At 41.9% G+C, this 19,001-nt stretch overlaps 1 protein-coding gene across 1 annotated transcript in view; it reads right to left on the minus strand.

The window, feature by feature from the left end:
• Positions 1-17,259, minus strand: part of ABI2 (abl interactor 2) — an 86,009-nt gene extending 68,750 nt beyond the window's left edge. Inside the window, 2 exon segments of the mRNA XM_042448236.1 lie at positions 17,142-17,219; positions 17,221-17,259. Coding sequence (XP_042304170.1) covers positions 17,142-17,219; positions 17,221-17,259 — 117 coding nt within the window.
• Positions 17,260-19,001: the final 1,742 nt, after the last annotated feature.

The raw sequence follows: 19,001 nt of genomic DNA on the forward strand, positions 1-19,001 counted from the left end.
TACAACAAGAGAACGTACCCCTAAAACAATGTCACAAATACATTTCAGGCAATGTTCTCCCATCTCTAGCTGCACTTGCTTGTTTTTCAGAGCCACCCCTTCATCCTGTCACAGGGCTTCACTGCCTTATAACCTGAGGGGCCTTTCAGACTACCTTTTGTACCGAACTGTAACCGAGATTAAAAGTTGGAAGTTCCCATTGGCACCAGTTTAAACACATCAGAATTAGGGTCTTGCACACCCAATCCAGGGCAAAACCCCCTTAGAGCGGTTTTTCCAAAAGTGGATTATTTCCCGTATCTTTTTGGAAAACCCATTTCTTCCCTGCTGCCAGCGAATGTGAACTTGGCTCCAGTCATGATTGGGTCAAGTTCAGGGGAGGGATTTAGGTCAGAGGGAGGGCAGAGGGCAGAATATGCCTCCCCTCTCAAAGCCAGATTTCTCTCTCTCTCTTTTTTGTAATTTCATTTTTGACAGATTATGTGAATGCTTTTTCTACAGGTTGATACATATTGATAGAATGGGTCTGCTTGTGCTACATTTCCCTTTTGTTTGCTTGCTGCCGGCACGGCACTTCACGCTGCAAGTGGCATTTTTAAAAACAATTATTTTGTGTGTGTGTGTGACAGAATATGTGAATGCTTGTATTTCCTTTTAAATTTGGCAAATTGATATATGTATGTGTATGTAAGGCATTCTGGGGTGGCAACTGGAGGGAAAGCAAAGAAAGATGATGCAGAGATGACACTCTGAGGTGAGGTATTATTATTATTGTGACAGATTATGTGCATGTTTTGGGATGGAAGGGAAGGGAAGAGGATGGTATGGGGGGGGGGAGGCAAGGGCTTTGGAGGTGGCATTGGGCTTGAAGGGAAGGGAAGAGGTTCCAAAGAGGAGGAAATGCTGGGCTGGAAGCGAAGGGGAAGCTCTTAGAGGCTGGCATTCAGAGGGAAGGTTGTGGAAAACCATGACTTTGGGGGAGTCACACTCTGTCAGCCTCAGGGGAAAGGCAATGGCAAATCTCCTTGGAACCAATCTTGCCAAGAAAACCTCAGGATGGGGTCGTTTTAGGGTTGCCATAATCTGTAATGACCCAAATATACACAACACACACACACACACCTGGAGGTTTTTAAATTTGACAAGTTGACAGAATATGCGCACAATGCCGCCAGTTTTTTTTTAAAAGGAGGGGGGAAAGAACCAATTCCGTTGGCCAATGATTGTAGGATATGTTACCTTTGACGAAAGCAGAAGTGAATTTGATTGACAACAAAGGAGGCTCCATTTTAAATTGGTACTGCAAATGTGAACTTCAGAGGGGCAAACTGCATCAATCAAGATAAAGGGTAGTGAGAACTTCTACCCGGGGAGATTCAGTATGGGGGCAACCGGATCTGCTCAGTTCTATCCAGTGCAAATGGGCTAGTGAGAATGGAGCCTAAGTTTACCTTCTGGGCTTGGAAAACATGTACAAAGCCACCTCTGAAGTTAAAGCTAGGAGGCATAGAGAGATTGAAGCAGAACTGCTATCAACAGTAACTGATGGCAATCTTCACCCACTTTCCCAGACCCCCCCCTCAGACTTTCTTCCTTTATCCTGGGAAGAAAGGACTAAAGGGACACTAAGGCAAGTCTATCATGGGGTTTTCTTGACAAGTTTCTTCAGAGGGGGATTGCCATTTCATCCTCTGAGGCTGAGACCTACCCAAATTTTAAGATTTCATGAAAAACTCTAGATCTCCTGCTGAGGAACCCCTTGGCAAGTACTACAGACAATCCAATTCTGCAGTAGCATCCAAATCCTGGAACTTTCTCCCAAAAACATATGGTCTTCTAGATGTTGCTGGGAAAAACACCCCACAAGTTATAGAATGCACAGTGAATGGCGAGGAACAATGACAGGTGCAATCCAGCAACATCATGAGGGACAAAAGTTGCCCATCTCGTTTCTAGATGTTAATCAGTGTTTTCCTTTTCTGCCTTCAAGGAATAAAAGTGAGTAGATAAACTGAAAGTTATGGCATATAAGTAGCCATGATATATATTGCATCTCTCTCAATTCTTGCTCTACAGCAGCTCTGCTCCTTCCTCGAGGGGTGAAGTCAGAAGGTGGTGCTGGAAATCTCCTGTTCAAAACCCTGGCCACTGACCTGTGGGATCCCTCAGGTTTCATGCTACTTAACATATACATGAAACTTCTGAGGTCATCCAGAGTTTTGGATTGTGGCGCCATCAATATGTGAATGATATCCAACTCTACTATTCTTTTTCACCCCAAACCAAGAATACTGTACTGATCTTAAACCACTGTCTGTCATCAATAATGGACTGGATGAGGGCAAACAAACTGAAACTTAATCCAGACAAGGCAGAGATGCTCTTGGTTAGTCGGAAGGCAGATCAGGAAATAGGGATCCAGCTTGTATTAGATGGGGTTAAAGTACCCATGAAGACACAGGTTTGCAGTTTGGGTTTATTCATGGTCTCATCTTTGAACTCGGAGTCTCAGGTTTCTGTGGTGGCCAGGACTGGTTTTGCACATTTAAAGCTTGTGCACAACTGTGCCCATTCCTTGAGATGCTAGAACTGGCCACAGTGGTACATGCCTTCATTACATCTCATTTGGACTAATGTAACCTGTTCTGCTTGGTGCTGCTTTTGAAGAGTGTGCCAAAGAGCTGCATCCAGACTGTTAACTGGGGTAGGTTACAGGCATCATACAATGCTACTGTTGAAACAGCTCCACTGAAAGCCAGTTTGTTTCTGGGCACAATTCAAAGTGCTGGTTATGGCCTATAAAGCCTATATGGCTCAGATCCAAGTTATTTAGTAGATCATATCTCCCTGTATGAGCCACACTGGGCTTTGAGATAATCACAGCATGGTTAGTGGGGACATGAAAGAGGGGTGGCTGCCCCTAGACTCTGAAGCTCCCTTCCGCAGAATAAAACCTTTTTATTCAGTCAGGCTTTTAAAACAATAAGTTTTAAAAGAATAGGCCAGGGGGTTCTGTATGGTTTTAACTGAACTGTTTTTCAGAGCTTTTATCTTTCTAAACTGCATTTTAATCATTTATTGTGTGATTTGTTTTAATACTGTAATAATTTGATTCAATTTTAATGCTCACTTTTTGTATATTTTTAATTCTACTAGTATTCTTTTAAATTGTGAGCTACTTTTACTCCCAATTTGGGGAGGAAAGCAAAATATAAATAAATAAAATCCAAATAAAACATTTTAGATTAACATAATCACTGCAGGTAACTGAGAATGCACAATTTCTGGCTGGTTTCAGCCAAAAACGTAACTAAGAATTGTGTACACTTGAGAAAGAAATGAGCTTTGCGGAGAACACTACAATTCATCACATGGACAGGGCATCCCCAAGTCAATAGATATTAAATAAGAAATGCTGAGTGGTCATAGTAATGAAGCAAAATACAGTGAGACCTTGTTATCCACTGGGGTTTGGTTCCAGGATTCCCCAAGGACAACAAAATCCATGGATGCTCAAGTCCCATTAAATATAATGGCACAGCAAAATGGTGAAGGTTTGCTTTTTGGAATTTTTACTTTTTTGGAATATTTTCAAGCTGTGGATAAAAAATAATCCATGGATAAGGAGGGCTAACTGTATATTAAACAGGGTGAATTGTTGCAAAGGAAGTCTACCTAATATTACCTGGTTTTCCCCCTATTAACAGAGAATATAAACCTATTTCCCTATGACTCTTTATGTATACAGGTTTGAGAATAATGAGCTTTCAGAGTCTGGTGATAAAGAATATGAAGGCATCAATCAAGGTACTGCTCTAGAAAGACAGTAAATCTACAACTAATGGCGTAGAAGAATGATATGACAAAAAGCCTCCCTTGTAGAGAACACATTCCAATATTCTAAGGGGGCTGGGCGGATAAACACAGCAATTCAGCAGAACTAAATGTCTCCGTTTCTTTGTTTATATTTAGATTATATTTGATTTGGGTCTACACAACCTTTGGCCTGTGTATAGGCAACGTGCAATAGTATATGCTCACATCATAAATGGAGTCTTATTTCTTCAGAACTCAAAAAAAAAAAAAAAATAGCTCAACTCTTCTTCATTGCTGGGGGGGACCAAACACATGCAGTCACCAACATGGGGGCACATTTTTCCTGTCAAAGGCACCCAGGGAAGTGTCTATTTACAATGTGCTACTCAGTGGTAAGAAACTTGTAGCCAGATGCTATTGAGAGATCATGGGACTTGCAATCTACTCAAATCTGTAATGCAACAGATTTCCAACCTTTGAAATTGTTTTACCACTTGGGTATTTTCATCAAATATAATTTTAAAATTAACACCACTTGTGAAATAAGAAAGGATTTTTTTTTTCATTTTAGTAGTCCTAAGGTACTAAGAATCAGTCAAGAAGCACTAAAATTGTAATGATTTTATTATTAAGCACAGGTGAAAAAACATTCTCCAGATTTTGCAAGCATTAAACTCCAGGCTTCAGTGAGAAGATCTTATTGCTACATCGTAACAATCACACTATAATGTATGTTTCAAAGCCACAAGCTGCGTAAGCATATGTTAAATCTGCAAGCCTCTTTCTATCAGGCTCTTGTTTACCACACTTTGTCCCTTAACACAGCACAGTTTCACATGTCTCCTACTGAGGCTTGCTATACTGTTGGGCTTCTTCCTACATTCCTTCTTACTGTGCCAGTTCAATGGCTACTTATTTTCATCCGGAGGTTTCCAGAAGCGATCTTTGAACATTCACACACTGACCATCCAGCTGAACTATAAATTCAATCATGCCTATTTTACATGGCTGCTAGAAACTGAAGCAATGTTAATAATCACATTCCACCACTTGATTTGCATATGTATTACAGCAGAGGTAATAGAAACACTCTCGTCTATCAGGTCTCCTATAGTTTTAATTACAGCATTTTAGGGCAAGTAAAAATAGCATTCAACCATGACAGAATTCAGTTATGCAGCATCTTGCATGTACATTTTAGGGTCTTTTTTTAAAAAACTCATCATGATGAAATCCTAGATAGCTTCAGAAACTATCAGCTTTTTTACTAATATCATACTTCTACACAAACCACAACAGAAACATTTCATTACGCTCTAGTTTATGAAGTGCACATTGCAAGACACCTGTGAAGCAATGAAGGACTGAATCAACTGACACAAAGAGACATCTACAAGACTTGATAAGTTGCAAAACACTTTCCTTATGGTTTTATCAAGATAAAATTCCCCTCTCTAAAAATTATAAGTGGTTAGTGGTTAGTATGACTTAATTTCTCGCCATCTCCTCATTCCCCACGGAAATCTGTTTTATTCACATTCAGCACCCTTACCCAGGAATATTCTCCTCTTGAAACTAAGCAGAAGCACCACCTAAAGAACCTCAGCAGCCTCAGTCTCTTCCGTTCATTCATTCCAACTACCTCCTCCAGTTTTATTCTAAGTGGGGGATGCATGGATTAAGAACAAGGCATGTTGGTAAAATGGTTGGGCAGGAAAACATGATTAGTTCTGTGTGTGAAACAGAGTGTGGAAGGAACAGGTTGCAGTTATCTATGAAAAGACACTTTACAGCAGATGTTCAGCTTCTTTCTTCCTCATATGTTTCCCCTTCTCCAGATCTTTTTCTGCTTTGCACAGAAATGTCCTTGTTCTTGTATGTGAAATGCTGGGGAGCAGGCTTCTGACTTTGATGCTGTTTCAAGATCCTCTCACTCTCCAGAATCATTCATCTTCCATCACTTCCCATCTACTTCAATCACTTCAATATCATTATTATTATTATTATTCATAATAAGTCTCGTGGTAACTGAAGTTTTATTTTGTTTTTTACTTCTAAGTTAGCAACCTATATACAGTATAAGTACTTAGAAACTGTTAGTCTGGTTTCGACTGAAGTGATAGGCCTAAGAAGGTCTTCACAAGCAATCTAATTACACAGCCACTTACTGGGAAGATGCATATTGCTGAGCTTCACTATTATTAAGCTCTATAACAGAACTGTATCACTGAGCATAATATAATTTGCTACCCTTAAAACCTACAACAGAGAACTGTGTTCTTGACCTTTAAAATGCAAATACTAATTGGTTCCCTTTGATGATTCTGTTGTCCAGCTCTGTTAGTGGAGAAACAGGGCCTAACAACTGAACTCTTTTTTTCCACAGTAACCCAGATTTGTACTTCTACATGCATATCAATCCATTTTATAACTATTCAGTAGGTAATTAACATGGGTCCCCTATGGAAAGCCATATTTTGCATCTTGATCTGGTTGATAGATCTCTGGATTCTATAAATGTGCAGACTTTATCTTGCAAGCCTACGAAGCATGCGACTCTGATGTCTTACAAGAAATTAAAATTCATTTAATTTCAAAAGACAGATGTATACCAACTCAAGACTTATTGCATTCATTCTATTAAATTCTAGCGGCCATAATGGTGTAGCAGTTTGAGTGTTGCACTAGGACTCTTGGAGACCAGCTAGAATTTAACATAGGGGAGGAACAGATGGGTCTTTAAAGCCACCACCCGGATGGCTTGGGAGCACAGTGTTTATACATGTTCTGAAGCTGCCCTGAAGCCGCCCAGAAGTCGGACAGCCACCGAGAGGAGGGCGGCTTCAAGAGACTCCTGCAGCATGGAGTTTACATGCTGTATGCCGCCAGAGTATCTTGAAGTCGTCTTCAGGCTTTGGCAGAGCTGCAAAAGCCAGCATTTTTCCAGCTCAAAAAGGAGCAAATCTTCTCCACTCTTTTTGGGGAAAGTTTCAAGGCAGATTAGGGCCACAGTATGTGGTTGCCACAACCTCCATTCATATTTGGAAAGGGTCACTTCTTGCTGGTCTGTTACAGCCCTTAGATGAGCAATATTAAAGAGTCATCGTTGGATAGGCCAGAAGCTTTTTTCCCTTTATTTATTCTGTATTATCATTCCTTTTCTTAGTTATATTTGGTTAGTTAGTAGTGTTTTTTCCTTGCATCTTTTTTAGGTATAGACATGTAGTATGTATTTATTGATTAATAAAACTATTTTTAATGACTGATAAGAACACCTCAACTGCTGGCTACCAGAAATCTTGCTTGGCCACCAAGCCTGGACACAAGTTGTTTACCTATGAAATCATGTAATATTTTATTGTTATAATTTTATTGGTATGTAAAGGCCACATAAATTGTGGCAAAGATATTGATTAAACTGTCTATATGGCCTGTACATTAGTTGTAAGATGCAAGTTAAGGTTTTTAAGGTTTTCCACTATCAAGAAAACTATATTTGCTGTTAAAGAAAGTCTGACTCTGACACATAGCTCTAGGCACAGGCTCTTACTTAATGTTCACCACAGTGGTATGCCACTTCCTGCCTCAAAACCAGAAGAAATGGGCCACAGAGATTCATGTACTGAAAGGTGCAGCCTTAAAACAAGCAACAGAACGTAGCTTGTAGTACTGACAAATTTTAAAAGTAAATAATTATTATTTTTGTTTATGACTTGTTATTCTCAATTAGCCACTGAATTTAGAAGCTACAATGGACAGACTCAGGTAGAATTAGTATGAGAGCTATTTCTGAAGTATGCTTTAAGTTGAAGATGATTTGATCCATCCAGGATGTATGTCTATCCTGCTCAAGAGTAAACTAACCTGGAGTAATTTCTTATCTTACTCTATACAGATTGTTTTGAACCAATTATATATGTTACATATTTGTAATTAGAATACGTAATCGAAGAGCTGGCTCATATACTTGAAACCAGGTTATATACCAGAAACATACGTATTATATCCTCCACGGTATCAGTGTCTGAATTAAGGCAACCAAGCTTTTTTGTTTGTTTCATCCAAATAAACCTGCCTATACACTCCCCTGGGTTGTGCATAAGGAAAAAGGTGGGAAGGACATTGAAAAACATAAGCAAGCCAGTCTGCTTTGCTGCTTGCGCCTCCATCAAGAAGGAAGTTATAAGACAGCTTGGGCCTTTGATTGTAAACTATTACATCTTATACACACCTTTTCTGACAATGGCTACTTAGTGTAGTTGCAAAGAAAAATAGAAGCACATTCCCCCAAATCGGTTTCACCAATTCAAACTTCTCCTAAGATATACAGTACAACACTATATAACAATAAAATTGTAGTGCAGATCCATAACAAAGAAAATGTAGTACTTTAAACTGCAACACCTCAATCTCATTCTATTTGCATATCAAGAGATGCTTTAGACACATATAGACAATGAGCACTGCCATTTTTTAATTTCTATCAGAGTAACTATAAACTCCATAAGTAAACTTTTTACTGAACAGAAATAACTGACATTAGCTAGTTTTTTCCAAAGAAAAACAGGGAACATTAGTTTAAAAGTATCCTAATTAGACTACTAATGCCTGCTAAATCTGTCCAGTATATACTGAAAACATTAGATGCTTGAAGTATTTGCACAACGCAAATCTGCTATAAATCCGATCTTTTTGCCTCTGCCTCCTTAAATCCCTTTAATGATAATGCTTTGTCCCTACAGGGCAGTTTCTCAAAAGATATAGTTTCCCATACAGAAGTCACTTCTCCATGGAAGTCATGCAGAAATGAATGTATTATATGAGTAATTCATCTAGTAAGAGACAGTCATACCGTACCTAAAATATTACCAGATGCAGCAGCAGTTGACAACCCCAGCTGTAGTGCTCCACATGCTGCTAGACTGCAATTCCCATTAGCCCTAGCCAGCGTAGACTACGGTGAGAAATTATGCAACTGCAGTTTCAAACAATCTGGAAGGCTATAACTACCTATCCCTTTCAGACTTTGTTATACTGTGGAATATACAGAATCAACATGTGCTACAAGCACTATGACTACAAAAGGACTGCAAGTTCCTGAAGAATAGCAAATCCTATCCTTAACTTCTAGAATAACTATCTCGCAATGTGGGGCAGACTATCATGATAACATCATAGGCAGTTATTCCTTCAAGAGTGCTTTAGTTGCATGGCAAGGGGTTCGACTAGACGTGTTTTGTTGTGGTGTCTTCCAATTCTATGCTTCTATGATTCCATGGCGACCTTTAACATGAATATGATGCCTCTGCCCCCTCAATCCCATTTTGAGTTGTCCACTCTGAAGACGTTACTCTTGTGTGAGCTTTTTTTCAGTTGTGAGGTTCTGAATCCACCTTCTGTTGTTCTTGAACAGAAAGCTGTCTTTAAATAAAATGGGGGCTTCACTATCCAGAAAATTTATTCTCCAATGAAGGGATAGATCTGATCCCCTGTATAATGCACAGTCATCACCGTATGTATCTGCAGATGCCACAGAGAGTGAAGCACTGGAAAAATGTCATGTTGGCCCAGCAGGAGAGAACCTTTACCTCAAAAGCATATTTAATTGGAAGAATCCCCCGAGATCAATCAATTTCCCTCTAGAGGGAGAACTTTACATTTTCCGAGCTCAAGAAATGAAAAAATTAAACCACCTTTTTTATGTCAATAGCATTATGATTTTCTTAGTCCAACAAGCAATATATAACTCTTACAAAATAACTAGAGCGCTGATGCATTCTGAGCATCAGCTATCCCACAAACTGACCCTTTTTAAACTTAGAAAGTAAAAGCATCCAAGATTTTACATCACAGGAAGGAGAACAGTTTTTTAAAGCAGCATCGTGAGAAGTGATGAGATTGTGTTTTGCTCACATAGGGCTAATTTATAACCTATGGCAGGGAACACTGAAATCGTCACATCATTTATTTCAATACACAGTAACATTGCACTGTTTTGTATTTAGCTATGGATGTAACTAAAACTAATAATTTAGAAACAGTCTCCTTTTCGCTATATAGTTTGTTTCTTTTAAACATATAGGCCTGTTATAGACTGCCAAAATAAAGCTGCTTCGGGTCTCTTTGGAGGTATGCTATTTAAATGATGCATGCATCCTAAGAATCCAGAAGCTGCACCAAAGCTGCACTCCAGTGCTTAGAAATGGAGTGTGGCTTTGGCGTGACCTCCGGACTCTTAGGACCCATGCATCATTTAAACAACATACCTCCAAAGAGACCCAAAGCAGCTTTATTCTGGCAGTCTGTAACAGGCCATAGATCCTTTTAGTTTTTCTATCCATGTAGGTACAAAACTGTAGCCTCCAATACTGGATGGTGAGTCAGAAAAGGAAGGTGCTACAGATATTCTAAGGAATCCATCTTCCTCACCAAGAGATACGTCCTCTAAGGTGCTAGAATTTAGTGTCTGTACCTAGAATGGGACCAAGGGAAAAAAATTAAGGATCCTGTTACTCTGCTGACCACAATGCTGACCATTAATCTCCCAACCTGAATTGGCTAAAGCGTCACACCATTCCATTGGAACTGACTGAGAGACTTCAAGAGGATCAGCTCAGAAATTCATAGCCACCATGACAATCATGGAGCTGGCTTAATGTATTATTGGCCCAACATTTTGAGGAAAATACATCTGAACTCGCTTTTAAATAAGTGTGAAGCCAGGTACCCACTGACATGTTCAGACCACTTCCTGCTAAAGCTTAAATTGACAGAAGCCATTTTCCATCAGAGATAGGATGTGCCAGTTAAGTCAGCCTACCCCTCACTACTTGTGGAATCCAAAGGATTCCTTAATTATGTTAAGAGGTTTCCAGAAGACAATGGGCCCATACAGACAGGCCAAAATTAAGCTGCTTCGGGTTACTTTGGAGGTATACTGTTTAAATGATGCATGCGTCCTAAGAGTCAAGAAGCCGTGCCAAAGCTATGCTTCAGTCTATTAAAATCTGACCCTCGTTATGAAACTGTAAAACTCTGAACATAATCCTTAATACAGTTATTGTAAACGAGTCCAAATCACCATCGAGACTGATTTTATGGGATCAGTTTTAATTGATGAAGCCTAAGAGAATGGACAAAATGCTTGGAAGGGTATTCCTGACTTCTTATATTATTGACACTTGCACATCTTGACTGTTAACAAGTTCCTGGATGTGGCATGATGGATCCAAGAGATAATAAATACAGCCTGCCCTTCATATGCATAGGATATCCGTTCCGCCCCCACTCCCCATGGATAAAAAAAGTGGACCTCAAGCCCCATTGTGCTTAATTGGCAGGTGCTCCACTGAATCCACAATTTCTTTCTAAGCAGGCATAATGGTGTTCAATACACCTGAAACATCAAATTTTTCTAAATCAAATTATTCTCCATGTTATTTGACACTTAGCACAAACCTCCAGGTGAGGCAGCAGAGGTAGGCTGGTGTTTCCCCAGCTCCAGGTGTCCCTGTATCCCCAGTTAGGTAAGACAATGCAGATCTTGATTCGGCAGCAAGCTGGAAAAGGACTAATAAATTTATAACCTACCTTGGATCCTATGCTGGGAGGAGGGCAGGACGTAAAGTAAGTATGTTCAGTCCCAACAAGACAGTGCTTTATGGCTTGTGGCTCCTAGAGTTTGGATGTACAGCATGTTCTAGACAGGTTCCCATTTGTCTTGAATGATGGGATGCATGTACTGGGAGATTTCCTACATCCAGCTTCATCACTGGCAATCCAAGAGACCTTTGTCACTGGGCAGCCAGGCTATTCAAAGTGCCTATTACTAGCATCACCTTGTTTGCCTGCACAGGGAAAGCCTGATCCCAGTGACTCACATTTTGGCAAGTTTTCAATTAGATTATTGTGATGCACCACATGCAGGGCTAAACTTACTGGGACTTTATAAAGTATTTTTTATTACATTATTCCATTTTAAAGCTCCTTCACATATATTGGGGTGACAATCAGATAGACCTAGAGCATTTATGTTCTGAGGAATCTCCTAAGAAACATGGGAACTCATGTGAGTGTTTGTAAGATTGTGTCAGGAGTCAAACACAAGGTGAACCTTAAAAAGAAGAGAGAGCTGTAGGCTGAAACGTCCACAAGTTGATTCTGTCATCAGTCTAAGGCTGTTTCCTTCACACAAACACTTCTTCGGTTCACAGGAGGACAATTTGGGATACAACTCTTTTTTATTTAAACCAGAGAATTTAAACTCGCAAAAGAACCTAAAATTGCTTGGCTTTGGTGAACTGTGCCCATATTCTTTAAAAAAGAAAAAGATTTAGAATATTTTTTCGGTGTTGTCAAAGACACAACAATAAAAGGAGACCTAGGGATGCTAGGAGGTGAGAAACTATATCTAATTGATAGTTTGTTGTTTTCAAATGGAATATATTGTATGAGCCATCTCAAGTTCTCCCTCTTCAATGGAAAGGGGGGAAATGTCAGTATAAATATTTAGATTTCCTACTGTAAAATGTTAACACTTCCTGTTTTAAAATCCTTCTATCAATTTATTCCACACCGTAATGGATTACAGTAAGTCCTGCTACAGTCATACATTCCAACTATGACAGCATACAGAAACAGATTCAGAACTACAATTCAAAGTAAGATTCTTGGAGAAATCTAGCATCTAGCAATAAGTACAAACTGTTACTTAGCAATATAGTATTATCCATGATGTCATTCTCAGAATCAGATTCAAGGGATCATATTTGCTTAGAAATAGTCATCAGTAGCTCTGGTCTCTCCTTGCACTCCATTTCCTCACATAGTCTTGTCTTCACAAACACCTCTTTGTCAAGCTGCATTAAAACGGGCTCCTTTGTCACTTCATGTAAAAATGCATGCATTTCATATCAGTCGTGAAAGGTGCATACATATATAAATCACCAGCTTTTCATTTAATATATGCATGAGTAGAGAGAAGAAAACCATTTTTTCTGCCTGCATAAGCCACAAAAGAAACAAGAAATGTACATATTTTTGCAGCTAGGTAGCAATACAAAATGTTTAGAAGAAACAGAGCACTTCAGCACCTAACTAAATATTTTTTTTACGACACCTATGAAACTGCCATCCAAAAACAACAAAACAGCAATACCTTTATTGGACGAACCAAAAAGGTACAAAATACATCATGCAAGCATTCAAAGCAACACTGGTTTCTTTATCAGGCAAAGGTGCTAAAAAACATATAGGAGAAGAAAAAACTGAGATTTTCGTACTTTGGACATATCATGAGAAAAATGAAGGCAGTAGAAAAAAGAAGACTGTATTACAGATGGATAGACTCGATAAAGGAAGCCACAGCCCTGAGTCTGCAAGACCTGGAACAAGAATGTTAATGATAGGATGACTTGGAGGTCTCTCTTTCATAGGGTCAGCATAAGCCAAAGTCGACTTGATGGAACAAGTGGTTAGGTTTTTAATTTGCCTTGCAGTAGTCATAAATCCTGCAAACATATCTAGGAGTAAGCCCTTTGCTCCTGTGCAAATATGGATAGGATTCACCATCTATTTGGGAACAGTCTGCGTAACAAGAGTTTGCTCAGTCCAGCAAAATCATTTGTTTTCTTAGGGGCTTAACATACCGGGGACAATTGGAAGTAAAACGGTGATTAATCCATCATAATCGCGCAACTGTGCTAATGGTTTTCATACAATGTCAAGATGAAACATGATTGAAGTGTGATTATCCCATGAATAACCAGGCAAGAAACAGCAACAAACCATTCATGGAATAATGGTTCTTGTGTTAACTGCAATTTTTACGGGTTATTCGCCCAATCCCCCCCCCCCCCCCGTGATAAACTCCTTAGTTAAAGGTAAAGGTATTCCCCGTTGACAAGGTTGTCAAGTTGTGTCTGACCATAGGGGGCAGTGCTCATTTTCATTACTAAGCCGAAGACCCAGTGTTGTCAGGGACTATTCTGTGATCATGTGGCCAGCATGAATGCACAGAACTCTGTTCACCTTCCCACCGGAGTGATACCTATTTATCTACTTGCATTTGCATGCTTTTGAACTGTTAGTCTGGCAGAAGCTGGGACTAGCAATGGGAGCTCATCCCATCATGCGGCACCCAGGCCTCAAACTGCCAACCTGCCGATCTTGCAATCAACAGAGTCAATGTCTTAAACACTTGAACAGTTTAATATAGCTAAGGCAACTTCATAGGTCCAGACTCCTTTGGCTTGGTTTGCTTAAGTTAATGTGAGGACTGTAACACCACCCAGCTATTACCCAAATGAAAAACATGCAATAATTTTAAGTAGCATGTTGATAACGGAGATCTTCTTTTCCCAGCAAACCCTGGGGGAAATAATAATTACCAGCAGCCAATCTATAATTCATTCTTCCCCAGCAAATTGCCACCCTGAGGAACAAGTTTTATTCACATGGCACATTCTCAATCATCTGCCAACTTCACCGCGATTCAGGTATCTTTTCTATTATTACTAATTTTAGCCATCTAACTCATACCATGCAGTTTAACAGTAAGTAACAAAGGACCAAACAGAAAAATAACTCAGTTTTTTTTTTAAATTAGACAAAAACTATTTGGAGGAGAGGCCTCAATGTGCATATCTGGCTAAAACGTTATCTGAGACTGTGTATATCTCTGAAGACAAGACTTCCTTAACTTTCTGCAATCCTCAGTGAAATCCTCCAAGGCAATGGTATCTGAGGGTGATGGAAGCAGCTCCCTTGCTACAGCACTCCACATTTTCAGAAATGTCTGATCAAAAATTCAATTATCTACAGGTCAAAATGCCACAAACCACTCTTTCCTTATGATTAAAAGCAGAAACTAACAAAAAAAACCCCTGGAGTCTACCAGTTCTCAACAAGTTCAGTTTTAAAAAAAGGATCTTACTCATCCTGTATCTCTGCTACAAAGGAAAGCCTTCTGCTGAGTCTGAACCACAAAGCTATTGTATATAAGGGGCACCATGGTGAAGCCATGCACCGAACAGATGAACTACAGAAGCTCTCTGAACATGCCAGGAAGATTGAATATCTGTTTGACAGAAATGGTCATTCGAGAGCATAAATGGAACAGAGAGCATCCTCTCATTTTGCTATTTTACATGTGCCCTTCCCTTATTCTTCAGCTTTTCAAAATTACCATAATTTCTCAGTGCATATATGGCTAGAAAAAACAAAGGCACGTTAGAAGCCACAGTTAAGCTAAACCCTTAGGAAAAGAAGATACGGTGCAGATATATTGGAATTACATTTATTTACAACTGGGAGCCATTCCAAGGTTTGAGACTGTGTATGATCACTATCACAGCCCAGGCTAATCTCCGGTGCAGAAACGCGCTACAGAAACAAATTGTTTAAAGCCCTATGTAATACTGCAAGAGAGATGGGGGAAATCTGCCCTCCTTTTCTCCTGTTTCAACACATGAAGTCCAGAAAGCTCAGATTTACTAACCTATGTTAATAAATGCCGGTCTTTGATAGGTGCTTCAGCAAATATAATTCACAGATACGTTAAAAGAAGTTCCAATCTGAAGCATCATCACCTACATTTTAGCCACATCCTATTTCTCCCTTAGTGAGCATGGAAAGAAAATCACAATTATGTCATCATTTGTAGCATCCGCTCCCCCATCCAACACCATGCTTTTGGCCATCAACCGGTCTGCCTTTCTTCTTTCTTCTTTCCGGCTGTTCTCTAATTCCTATTGAACTGTATCACCATCCAATATAATGAGACTGCACACAGAGTACTAATGCAGACATGAACAACAGCACCTCTTCCGTGTGAGAAAGAAAACTGGGGTGAAGAAGAAGATGCTACCTAAAATACATAGAGCACAGATACTAGGCTGACAGGCTTTCCTTTGGATCCCTTCTCAAACGCTAAAGGATTATTTCAGCCTACAGTACGTTCTTCCAATCCAGAAGATAAAGTCTCCAGGCAGGAACAACCCACCCAGGCACACAGTCAGGGCTAAGGCTGTTAGGCTGTGTCCACACTGCAGACATAATCTGGTTTGAGACTGCTTTAAGCACCATGGCTCCTCCATGCTGGGGAATACTGGGAGTTGTAGGCTGTTGTGGCACCAGAGCTCTCTTTGACAGGGAAGGCCCAACGTCCCACAAAACTATAATTCCCAGAATTCAATAGCAATCAGCCACCAGAGTTAAAGTGGGGTCAAACTGGATTATCTCTGCAGTGTGGATGCAGCCCAAGTCACAGTGTGGATGCAGCCTTGAACCTCAAGCGTACTTTGACATCACCTCCAAATATGTGGCCAGATCACCATTCCAGCAACAACAACAACAACAAAAGGGGGGGGCCAGTCTGGTACCTTATGAATCTGAATTGTTTGCTCAACTAGTATTATTGGGAATGCAATGGAAAAGGTGGGGGGACGTCCATCCCTTGTGGCTATCATCTCCTGAGAGACATGCGGATACTCTTCCCAGCCCCAAGCCTTCACCCAAGCCATCCCTCCGTGTCCAGGGACTCAACTAGCCACGGTTTGGGAAATATTCCCAAGACAGATGAATGCCAAAAGAAAACAAACCTCGATTTTGCCCTTTGATTATTATAAGGGACACTCTTTTACTGCTCCAGTGTCCATAATGGGACTTGAGCCTCCACAGATTGTGGCATCCACAAGGGGTCCTGGGACCAAACCCCAGAGGACACCAAGGGCCTCTGCACTTCACAGACTTCATCATGCATTTCTCCAGACCCTGGTTGTTGTTTTTTACCCCAGGCATATTGCTACCAGGTCAGGTGTCGCCCATCCTCATTTTACTATCACTGTCCTCTCCACACACACATATCTATATGCACACACACAGAGGCCAGGTGCCCAAATGCCTCTCCCTATCCCCCTACAGACACACACCCCACAATGCCTCACTCCCTCACGTCCCCCCCTTTTCTTAACCTCTGCATCGGGGCCGCCCCAAAAAGGCTGCGACCTGAGGCAGACCCCAGAAACACACACACAGCCTCATTCTCTGTGTGTGCGTGTGTCTTTGGGGGCCTCTTCCCTGGAGACTGAAGCCGCCCCATTCATCGCAGCCAGGCCTCCAGAGCAGCAGCTGAGGCGGTTCTGAGGGAGAAAGGAGGGGGAAAGGGGGGTGGGGTGCAGCACACACTCGCACATTGTCTCACACACACACCTTTCTTTCCCCCTCGCGCTGCTCCCTGGGGAGAGTGAGGGAAGGAATAAAAGAGTGCCCCCCCCCCCCCCACACCCACATAGGCTTCCTCCTCCTCTTCCCCCGCCTTGCTCTACCTGGATGTAGTTGGTCTCGCAGTACTCGGCCACCCGCTCGAGGTTGGTGTAGCTGTCGAAAAGGGCCCGGCGGCCCCCCCGGGATCTCCTCCTCCAGCAGCATCTGCAGCTCCGCCATCTTCACATCCTCCCGCGAGCACAACATTCTAGCCCCAGCCCCGCCCTCCCGCCGACAACCACCGCCGCCGCCTCCTTCCCTAACGTCCTCTCTCGCGCGCTCCTGTGTGCGCGCGCGCCGCCCCCGCCCGACGCCCGCCCCCAACCTCTTTCTAGGAGAAGAACAAACGCGTCGTGTGCGCGCGATCCGCAAACGCCCCGCCCCTTCTCTCTCTCTCTCTGTTGAGGACAACTCTGGAAACGTCCTGCTCTGCTCCTCCTCCTCCTCTCGCGCTCGTGTGCGCGCGCAGCCATGACGCCCCGCCCCCCAATCCTTCCCTCGCCCCGCCCCTTTCTCTCTTTCTCTCTCTGAGAGGAACAGCTCAGGAACGTCCTCCTCTTCCTCCAATGTCCAACTCTCGCGCACGTGCACGCGCGCCGCCGGAAGCCCCGCCCCCTCAATCCCTCTCCCCGCCTCTTTTTTCTCCGTGCGCGCCACCAGACGCCCCGCCCCTTTCTCTCTAGCTCTCGCTCTCTCTCTCTCTCTCTCTCTGAGAGGACCGTCTCTAACGGCCCGCTCTCGAGCTCCTGCGCGCGCGCTGCCCCTCTCTCCCTCTCTCTGTGTGAGAGGAACAACCCTCCTTTGCGACCAGTCCACCTCCTAACGGACTAAGAGCAACGGTCGCCACTGCGCAGGCGTCAAAGCCCTCAGCTATACACTCGTCCCTCCACGTTCGCTAGGGACACAGGACGCCCACGAATGTGGAAACGCCGCAAATAACAAAAATATCATGTTTTTACCTGAGAGGACACCTCTCTAGGAATCTCTAGGTCCTCCAGTGCAACTCTATGGTCAACGTCTGACAGACACTGACCATAGAACTGCCCTGGAGGAGCTACAAAGGCCTAATGGAGTGTTCTCTCTAGGAATCTCTAAGTCCTCCAGCGCAACTCTGTGGTCAATGTCCCACAGACACTGGCCATAGAACTGCAGTGCACTGGAGGAGCCACATATGCCTAGTGCAGCCTTCCCTCTAGGAATCTCCAGGTCCTCCAGCACAGCTTTTAGTCAAGATTGACCATAGAGTTGCACTGGAGGAGGACCTAGATATTCCTAGAGAGAACATATTCATCAAACCCATGAATAATCAATAATGTAACAACCACTCTAAATTTATCTTATACCACTGTCCTTTTAGGTTGACAGCACCCTGGGCCTTCTCATCCCACCGCTGCCACCAAATTATGTGATGCACAACCCATCTCTCTCTCTCTATGATGTCTCAACCCCTCTAAATGTCCAATGTTTAGTAGCGTGTTATAATTTCAAAACTCAGGCCAAGCAGGTGTGCAAACAGCAACAAAAGTTTGTTTTAAAATAGAAAGGTAAAATGGTAACTTGGATACGAAGTCGTTATTGTTGACTTGCTTGGTTGTTTAGTTACAGGTTGGTTCTTAAATCTCCCAGTCCTCCACGATCCATTGAAAAACACTGGCTCCTGTGTGTGTTGGGTGCCTTAGAGTCGTTTTTTCCTACTTTTATGGCGCCCCTTCCACAGGGTTTTCTCGGCCAGTTCAAAGATATAGCCGTGTTACTCTGTAGAATCAGTTTGTAAAGAGATCTTGTAGCACCTTTGAGATTAACTGAAAGAAAGAAAGAAAGAAAACTCCTGCTGCCAATTTCTCTCTTTCAGTTAGGTTCAAAACACACTGCAAACACACATTTCAGTTAGGTCCAAAACAACCCAGTTTGAGAGCGCTTTA

This window comes from Sceloporus undulatus, chromosome 1, assembly GCF_019175285.1.
Source record: "Sceloporus undulatus isolate JIND9_A2432 ecotype Alabama chromosome 1, SceUnd_v1.1, whole genome shotgun sequence".
Taxonomy (NCBI): Eukaryota; Metazoa; Chordata; class Lepidosauria; order Squamata; family Phrynosomatidae; genus Sceloporus; species Sceloporus undulatus.